The sequence below is a fragment of the Loxodonta africana genome, chromosome 13 (assembly GCF_030014295.1).
Source record: "Loxodonta africana isolate mLoxAfr1 chromosome 13, mLoxAfr1.hap2, whole genome shotgun sequence".
In the NCBI taxonomy this organism is placed as follows: Eukaryota; Metazoa; Chordata; class Mammalia; order Proboscidea; family Elephantidae; genus Loxodonta; species Loxodonta africana.
In genome coordinates, this window is record NC_087354.1 from 95,247,805 (window position 1) to 95,258,127 (window position 10,323).

Sequence of the window (10,323 nt, forward strand, 5' to 3'; positions counted from 1 at the left end):
AAAAGACTAAGCTGATCTTGTATTCTTGAAAGTAATTGCTTGCTTATTTCAGTTGTTTAACACTTTTATTTTCTCTCCTTTGAATCCATTAACCCTACTCAAGTTAGATAGATGTTCAGTCCTCCTCCCTTTGAAGAATGTTCTTCATCAGAAACAAATCATTCCTGAAATTAAAAGTTTAAAAGGAAGAAACATACACCACAGGTTTCATGCATTTGAGTAGATTTATAGAAAAATTTGCCATACATATTTTGCCTCTTCATGGTCTTAGAACCATACTGGTATTTTGCTTTTTGATAATTTTATATCCATCTTCTCTAAAATATTGATCACTTTCCTACTGGGCCAATAAGCCTTTCTTTATATTTAACTTTCCTTCATCATGGAACCGAAGGACCACCGATATGCTTCAAATTCTGAAATTCCAGAATAAAGCAAAGCAGTTAGATTCAGTGCTATTTTGATACCTGCTGAGAGATATGGTGCTGATAATCTAACAGCAAAGTTCACCATATGTAGTTGTTTATTATAGTCAGAAGGCAAGTTGAAGCATTCCCAAAACAGTAAAATTAGTACTTTTAATGATTCTGAATTTTTTTCATTCAAAGTTTTCTTAGAAAGACTAGATCATTAATACAGCCAACATAATTTAAATGTTCTTTTTAAGAAAAATGACTAGTGCATTTATGAACTGGCTTTAGCTTACCAGCAGCTTAACTCACCAGATTTCTTATAAACTGAGGTTTCACACCTGGCGTAAAATCAGAATAAAAAAAATTAACATAGATATGCAAAAATAACTCTCAAATTGCATTGTCTTAAGATATGAGAAAATACCGGTAAACTCTATCTAAAGATGTAGATTTTACAAAAATACTAAATTCAAGATGTTTTGTTTGATTGTTTTTCAGCATACTATTTTCTATTTCTGAGAAAGAAAAGAAGTACCTCTCTGGTATTTACCTTTGCCTCTAGAGAAGACATGTACATATTTATCTTTTCTTTTTGATGTCATATTGGTGTTGAAAGTGAATTCTGAGAAAATCTGTTATATAGAGTATCTCTTGATATCTCTCAGGATTTAGAAATTTCCCATCAGTATGCTGATATAGACCACAGCTTAAGCTTGTCCCTAGGAAATATGTATGCCAAAGTCAATCATTTTTTTCCCCATTGCATCAGCATCTAAGACACTGGGATTAGAGATGGGGCATGGGGACTATAAAGAAAAGTTTTGAGTACTGCCCACATGTTAGGAGTGAGGCAGAGGCGAGCTGAAAGGGGAAGTACCAGGTAATCCCCTGGTCATTGTTAGAAGTGGAGAATGTGAACCAAGAGTTTAAGATTTTTTTTTCTATAAAAGCAAACTTATTGGAGTACTGATGGCACAGTGGTTAAGAGACTGGGCTTTAAACTAAAACATCAGCAGTTTGAATTCACCAGATGGGTCAGTTCTACTCTGTCCTACAGGTCACTATGAGTCAAAATTGACCGGACAGCAATGGGGTTGGTTGATTGGTTGGCCTGGAAAAGATTCTTTTTTTTTACAACTGTTCTTTCAGGATGCCCATTCATTCCCATGGGTTATTTTCCTGCATATACAGATAGCTTACAAATATATCAATATAAAGAAATTAATTTCTAAAAACATAAATTTTTATTAGAGCATCACATATGCGTATTGCAAAAAATCTAGAGATTATAATAAAAAATAAAATGATCTTATTCATTAAAAAAAAAAATTGCTGTCACCTCAACGGAATTGACTTGAAGGCAACTAAGAAGAACAATACCTCTAGATACCAAAATCTGAGTTGAGTATAACCCAGTGGGGAGCGTATGTACAATGGTGGTCAAAACAGACATAGCCTTTGCCCTGAATGAGGCCTGAAGACTAAAGGAGGAGACAGATAACAATCAAGCAAACAAACATAAAATTAGGAACAGTGGATCTAAAATAAAAACCAAACAAAATAAAAAACAACAGGATGCTTTCAGTCTTTCCTTACTAATTTGCAAAAGCTTTATGCAGTAATAAACCTTTGACTTTTTATATTATACTGATATTAGGTTCTGGTTGTTTTGTCAATTTGTCTTCAAGTAACTCCACCGGAAATTGTATTTCCTCATTCCTTTTCTAGCGAAAACATTTCCCCCTTACATTAGTCCGAAACCTGGAATCATCTGATGAATTTACTTTGTCTTTATTGCCTGAAAAAAAAAAAAAAAGCTTGTCATTTTTTTTTGTTTGTTTATCATTGAAATTGTTTTAAACATTAAATAAGTGCCTACGAATGGATCTATTTTTATAGATCTAAAAAAAAAAAAATTCAGGACATTTTAGACTTTAGATCTTCATGTTCAGACTTGTTTTTATTTATATTTTTTGTTTTGTTTTTCAAATCATGAAAGTTATATTTTAATCTCATAGTTTTAAGACTATAACTACAGGAAAATGTATAATTCTTGCAGCATATTTCAATTTATCGGCCATATTAATTATAATCTCCCTTACTGTTTTCATCTCTTTTTCTCTTTCTTCTTCAAATTGAGAGAATTTCTCAAGTTTCTAGCATTTGATGGTCAATATTTTCAAATTTATTTTTTAAAAACCATCAGAGTTGATTTTAATTTTTCTGTTTAAGTTTTTCTTTCCTCATGATTTTTCCTAACCAACCCATTTCTGTTCTGACATTTTTTTTTCTAGTTAACATTAGCCTATTTTCCCTAAAAATTTTTGACTCATTTTTATAGAGGCAACTTCTCACAAACTATTGAAGATAAAGCAAATGTTTTTTCTACTTGTCCCCACAAGAAATAATATTCACAGTTCTGCTTTCTATCTATGTTTTCCAATAATTTTATTTTTTCCTTTTTCTGCAAAATTGTTTCACAGCCCTTTTTTTCTAATTTTTTTTTTTTTTGGTGCATTAGGCAAATTTTACAGCTCAAGTTAACTTCTCCTTCAAGAATTTATACACATTGTTTTGTGACATTGGTTGCAATCCCCACAATGTGACAGCACACTCCCCCTTTCCACACTGGGTTCTCAGTGTCCATGAGACCAGTTCCTGTCCCTTTCTGCCTTCTCATCCTGCTTTTGGACTAATTTTGCTGGAATAAGTGAAAACATCTCTCTAGATCCATGTTCGCCAACTGACAGATTATTTGCATTATTTTCAGTTACAGTCTCTATCCTCCCGGATATCCCCATTATCATTGAGTTAATTCCAACTCATAGAGACCCTACAGGACAGAGTAGAACTCTCTCCTAGGGATTTCAAAGCTGTAATCTTTATGGAAGCAGGTTGTCACATCTTTCTCCTACAGAGTGACTGGCGAGTTTGAACCACCAACCTTTCAGTTAGCAGATGAAAGTTCAACCACTGTACCACCAGGGCTCCTTCCTCCTTTGTATAGTTGAAGGGTATAGTTGAAATCTGTTCTCTGACTTACAGCAGTAACTTAGATGTACTTTCATAGCTCCTTGATCGTGTGACTATATCTACCTGGTTTTTACAATGAAGCTTTGTTTAACTGAGAAATCTGTCTCCCACTGATCTCTTAAGTCCGAGTGTACTTGCCATATTCTATTCATTTATTTCTCTGTGTTCAGTGTCAGTTCAGATAAAGTATCAATTAGCCTCTTCTGTTGTGAGTCAAAATAAACTTTACAGCGGTGGGTTTTGTTTTGTCTCAAAAATCACCTACTGAAAGTATCCAAATATGTGTTAATACCTAAAATTAATTGGATAACTACTATGTGCCAAATACTGTTCTAATTTGTTACTCACTTAGCACTCAGGCTATATTATGGTTAGGGACTATTATTATCTCCCCTTTATGGGGGAGAAGACTGTAGGACAGGGCTTGAGAAACTTTCCCAGGTTTACATAAGCAGTAAATGTGGGTCTGGGATGAAAACCCAGAAATCTAGTTTCAGATACCACATTCCTAATCACTATGCTTTGCTGCTTTCAAAATACTCTAAACAACAACAACAAAAACATAACAATGTATTAGAGAGTATAGCTGTGCTCCTTAGAGTTTTGTTTTGTTTTTTTTTTGTCTGTAGTTTTTACACAAGCAGATTGCTAGGGCTTTTTTTCTACAGAGCAACTGTGGATTTGAACCATCAAATTTGATTAGTAGTTGAGAACAAACTGCACCATCCAGGGATTCTCCAAGGTTCATAACAGCCCTATTCACATTCTCCAAAAGGTGGAAACAACTCAAGTGTCCACCAGTAGCTGAATAGATAAATGGAATGTGGACTGAGCCCTTCAACACTAATGAAGAGTTCACTGAGACAAGCAGAAGACAGGAAAAGAAACTGCACATAGTTGTTAAAAACATAGGGGAAAAATCAGGAGAGTGTGGAGATCTCAAAGCCAAGTCAAAATGTCTTTTGATGAAAAAAATGATCAACTCTAGGAAATCCAGGATTTATCAATGTAGAAGTCATTGGTGACCTTGATAAGAGAAGTTTGAGTAAAATGATAAAGGTAAAAAAAAAAAAAAAAAACTGATGGGAGAGGGCACAATAAAACTGGGAGGAGAGAAATTAGATACAGTGAGTACAGGAAGATAAGAAATCAGAATTTGGGAAAGAAGATGGGAAGGGAAAGCAGGCACAAAAGAGATGTTTGTTTTGTTTTAGATGACATGAATAAGTTTATTTTTTTAAAGAATAAATTTTAAAAGAGGATATAATCGTGATTCTTATACAAGTAAAATAAACACATGTTAAAGATTTTACTTAACTCATTATTTAATGGGATACCACTAAGATGGAACCCTGGTGGCACAGTGGTTAACAGCTGGTTGCTAACCAAAAGGTTGGCAGTTCAACTCCACCAGTAGCTCCTTGGAAACTCATGGGGCACTTCTGTCCTATAGCGTCACTATAAATCATAATCTACTTGATGGCAATGGGTTTGGTTTTTGTTATTAAGGTGTTACCATCGGTAAGAACACAAAATATCACACGTTGAGGCTGGTAAAAAAAAAGGCTGAAGGTAATTTACAAGCAGATGCCAAACTGGCAAACCCCATCAATACTCACATTCAATGAACCAGTTTACATCTCCATGGACAGACATTATTGGCCTTGCTAACATTTTCTACGAGTTAACTTCTACAACTACAAAGTTGTAAAATATCCTGTTGTTGTTAGGTGCCGTTGAGTCGGTTCCAGCTCGTAGCAACCCTATGCACAACAGAACGAAACACTGCCCGGTCCTGAGCCATCCTTACAATCGTTGTTAGGCTTGAGCTCATTGTTGCAGCCACTGTGTCAGTCCACCTCGTTGAGGGTCTTCCTCTTTTCCGCTGACCCTGTACTCTGCCAAGCATGACGTCCTTCTCCAGGGACTGATCCCTACTGACAACATGCCCAAAGTATGTAAGACGCAGTCTCACCATCCTTGCTTCTAAGGAGCATTCTGGTTGTACTTCTAAGACAGATTTGTTTGTTCTTTTGGCAGTCCACGGTATATTCAAGATTCTTTGCCAATACCACAATTCAAAGGCGTCAATTCTTCTTTGGTCTTCCTTATTCATTGCCCGGCTTTCACATGCATTGATGCGACTGAAAATACCACGGCTTGGGTCAAGTGCACCTTAGTCCTCAAGGTGACATCTTTGCTCTTCAACACTTTAAAGAGGTCCTTTGCAGCAGATTTACTTAATACAATGTGTGTTTTGATTTCCTGACTGCTGCTTCCATGGCTGTTGATTGTTGATCCAGGTAAAATGAAATCCTTGACAACTTTAATTTTATCTCCATTTATCCTAGTCAAAGACAATTAGCGCTGGGTAATTGGAATGGAAAAGCTAGCCAGGATACCCACTAAATTGCAAAGAACACTCTCACCATTTTCCCCTACAGCTCTTATGTTGACATCAATTACCAAAGAGAGAAAAAACTGCTGACGCAGAGGAAGAGGGGAGACTCCGTGAAGTGATGCCCTTGAGAAGATGAGAAAGAATGAGAGCCGGTGCATAAAAGATGGAATTAAAGTAGGGATTCCTTGCTAATGATTGATATTTCCTTTTTTTTCTTTTTTGCCACAGATGTTTAAATAATCCCTGTTCAAAAGTTTTATTCCATGAGCAAAAATAAAAGAAACATCTGCAGTGTTTTTTTGAAGTTTTATTTTTCAGTAATTTAGGCCTTCTGAGTTGGAGGATAGAGCTTCGGAAAGAGAAGAAAAATTCAAGGGCTTGTAGGTTTTCTTACCAGAGACATTGTTTATCGTACTCCAGAAAGTGACCTTCCACATTTCTGTTGTCATGTTGTTCTCTGACATGTGTCCAGCTCACGCCCCACTCAGGCACTTTCTAGATAAATGTCAAGAATTAGATAAAGAACATCCAGGAAAGTATACTAGGATATTTTTCAATAATTTTTAGTATGTGGTGTTTTCAATTTTTTTTTTTGTCGGGAAGTTTAAACTGAGCTCAAGTACTACTCTATCCTTTTGTTTATACTCTCCAGCCATCTTAGAATCTTTTGACAATATTAACCATCTTTATTTATTGCACCTTCTGTACCAATCGGAAACCCTGATGGCATAATGGTTAAGTGCTATGGCTGCTAACCAAAGGGTCAGCGGTTTGAATCCACCAGGCGTCCTTGGAAACTCTATGGGGCAGTTCTACTCTGTTCTATAGGGTCGCTACGAGTCGGAATCAACTTGATGGCACTGGATTTGGTTTTTTTTTTTTTTTGGCTTTCTATACCAATCTGAAAATATATTTTTATGCAAAACTTTCTCGTCATAGAGTTTCTTACGGCCTTCGAGTTTGTCTCTAATCCTAAGCAATTACACAGCAACCTGTTTTTGTCCCTATTCCTTTCTGATTTGAGGCAAATTTGATTCTGGTTGACTTGAAATTACCACTGGACAAAAAAAGCTTTTAGTTTTTATAAAGTTGTGAAAAACAAACAAAAAAATTTGCAGTGAGTTTAGGTGACATTATTTTCCCACACCAAGAAAAATTGTATTCTACCTGTTTCACAACTACGGTATTTGTGTATGAGAGTTCCCTCTCTTTTTTCCATCCTCACACCCTCCACTGCTCCAGGGGAAAGTCATTATGAGAATGGTAAATAACAGAAGATTTGGTAATGTCTTAGTTATCTAGTGCTGCTATAACAGAAACACGACAAGTGGATGGCTTTAACAAAAGAAGTTTATTCTCTTACAGTCCAGTAGATTAGCAGTCGGAATTCATGGTGTCAGCTCCTCCTAAAGCCTTTCTCTCTTTGTTGGCTCTGGAGGAAGGTCCTTGTCATCAGACTTCCCTTGGTCTGGGAGCATCTCAGCTCAGGTACCTCAGGTCCAAAGGACACACTTTTCTCCTGGTGCTGCTTTCTTGGTGGTATGAGGTCCCCAACTCTCTACTTGCTTCCCTTTCCTTTTATCTCTTGACAGATAAAAGGGGGAACGGATCACAGCCCAAGGAAACTCTCTTTACATTGGATCAGGGATATGGCCTGAGCAAGGTTGTTACATTCCACCCTAATCATCTTTAACCACAGAAAGAGATTACGATGTATAACACATAGGAAAATCACAAAATGGAGGAGAGCCACACATGGCCTAACCAAGTAGACACATATATTTTGGGGACACAATTCAATCCATTACAAGTAATAAAAATACCTTACACATATTGAGTACTCACTACGTGACAATTACTGTTGTAATTCCTCACATGTAATCCTCACAAACCTGTGAGTGGTGTACCATTCTTATTACCTCTGTACCATAGATGCTTTGTTGGGACATAGAGTTGCCCCCAACAGAGTTAGGGAACACATTTAGTAAGCTACCAAGTGTGACATTGAACCAAGAGATTCTGGCTCCAGAGTCCATACCCTTTACCAATACAATATATGGTGCTGAAGCCCTGGTGGTGCGGTGGTTAAGAGCTCAGGCTGTAACCAAAAGGTTGGCAGTTCTAATCCCCTAGCCACTCTTTGGACACCCTATGTGGTGGTTCTACTATGTCTTGTAGGGTTGCTATAAGTCAGAATCAACTCAACAGGAGCAGATTTTTTTTTTTTTAAGTAGTGCTAGGATTCACCAGAGATGTGCAGTTGATTTGCATATGACCACAGCTAGGAAACAAAGTAAGTTAGAAGAAAAGACATAGACAGCATGTTGATGTTAGGCATATAAGAAACTCCAGAATGGCACCAGTTACATGATTATCAGAGAAGGTAAAAATTTTGAGAAGTGTTGTTGTGTGGTATAGATGAGATCTTTTAAAATATTCTCTGAGTGATGCATGTAAAAGATTAGAATTGCTTTTTACATTATTTTTTGATGGCTGGAATTGTCTTCACTAAACATGATGAGCTAACCACAAGAATGAGCTATGTGTGGGCTCTCTTCTGATTTGGGTTGCATACTTCTCTGAGTGACCTACTGCTAAACATCTAAATTATTGGTAGAACCAAAGAATCAGTAATGCAGAAGATAAGAACATAAAAAACAAAGCACAGCAGAGGGAAAGTCTGTGTAAATCCAAGAAATATTATTTTTTTTTTTCATATCTGAGCCTATACATGTCGCTAGATACAAGAGACACAGACGAGCTTTATGCATTTTAAAGTTCTTAGGGTAGAGAAGATGTATATTCAACAAGCTCTGTGCTGAGAAGCAGGAATGTTTTTCAGTCTATTCCCTCTCCTTCCTATAATATGGAAACATAGTTTCTTTATGGCCTTCTTCATCTCCATGTTCCTTAATGTGTATATCAGAGGGTTGAGCATGGGAGCAATGATAGTATAAAAAAGAGCAAACACTTTGTCTTCTGGTAAAGTAGTTGCTGGTCGAATGTAAATGAAGAGTAAAGGAGCAAAAAAAAGGACCACCACAGTGATATGGGAACTGCATGTGGAAAGAGCTTTGTTACGATTCTCCTTGGAGTAGGACTTGATTGTGTATAAGATCACAGCATAAGATATCAGCAAGACCACAAATGTCACTAGACCCATCACACCGGAATTGGCGATGACCAAAAGGCCAATTCTGCTGGTATCAGTGCAGGCCAGTTTCAGCAAAGGATAGACATCACAGAAGTAGTGATCTATCTCATTGGGGCCACAGTAGGGTAGCAAGATGGTAAGCAGAAACTGACCAAAGGAATGCAGGAAACCCCCAGCACAAGAAGCAGCAGCTATGGCAACACACTTCCATCTGCTCATGATGACAGTGTAGTGCAAGGGCTTGCAGATGGCCACATAGCGATCATAGGCCATCCCTGTGAGAATGAAGACCTCGATCCCCCCAAAGAAGTGCATGGTAAAGAGTTGTGTCATGCAGCCATTGTAGGAAATGGTTTTCTTTTCTGCCAGTAAGTCAATGATTAGCTTGGGTGTCACGGTTGAGGTGTAGCAAAGATCTGAGAGTGAGAGGAAACTCAGGAAGAAATACATGGGCTGGTTGATAAGTTGGCTGTAGGTGATAGGAATCATGATAAGCAGGTTTCCTGCCAAAATTGCAATGTAACAAAGAAAAAATAGAAAAAAACAGAGAATTTCTACTTCCTTTTGCTTAGAAAGTCCTAAGAGAATAAATTCTGTGATATTATTTCCATTTTCCATGATCCAGAGCAATTTTAGCCACCTGCAATTTAGATAAATTATGAATTCTTATGAGATCTATTTAAATGTGGTGATACACATCATTTCTTGCATGGGGGAGGTTGTAATGAAAATGGCTCAAGGATAGAAGAAAACAGAAATTTGATTTTTTATTTAGGAACACTTTTCTGCAGACCGCCTTGTCCTTTTCTTGAAAACATTAATTACTGGCAATGTATTAGATTTCTGAGATGAAATTTACATATATATACACATATACACACACTTGTTGTTGCAGTGTGCCCTCAAGTTGGTTCCAACTTATAGCAACTCTATACGACAGAGTAGAACTGTCCCATATCGTTTCCTAGGCTGTAATCTTTATGCGAGCAGATCACCAAGTCTTTTCTCCCATGTAGCTGCTGGGGGGTTCAAACAACCAACCTTTTGGTTGGCAGCTGAGAACTTAACTATTGCACCATCTGATTCTTAGGTATATGTTGTGTGTTGTCGATAAATTTATGACATAGAATATGGTACATTTATTCAACCATTCTAACAACATGTATTATCAAACATCACCTGGGTGTTATGTCTCAATAACTTTATAAAATTCACCCTTCTAGAGAAAAGAAAAAGCAGATCTTTTTCTAGTCTTATCATTTTTATTGAGAAAATACAAATACAAATGAAATAGTAAGAGTGAAAATATCATTTTTAACCAA

At 36.8% G+C, this 10,323-nt stretch overlaps 1 protein-coding gene across 1 annotated transcript; it reads right to left on the reverse strand.

The window, feature by feature from the left end:
• Positions 1–8,172: 8,172 nt before the first annotated feature.
• LOC100674981 (olfactory receptor 4P4-like) lies at positions 8,173–9,619 on the reverse strand. Its single transcript, XM_064296173.1, has one exon. It carries the CDS (start codon positions 9,617–9,619, stop codon positions 8,651–8,653), a length of 969 nt encoding a protein of 322 aa, XP_064152243.1. The 3' UTR covers positions 8,173–8,650.
• Between the last annotated feature and the right edge of the window lie 704 nt (positions 9,620–10,323).

Bases quoted from the DNA above. Each gene is read 5' to 3' on its own strand.
- LOC100674981 (XM_064296173.1), bottom strand. From the start codon at position 9,619: ATGGAAAATGGAAATAATATCACAGAATTTATTCTCTTAGGACTTTCT.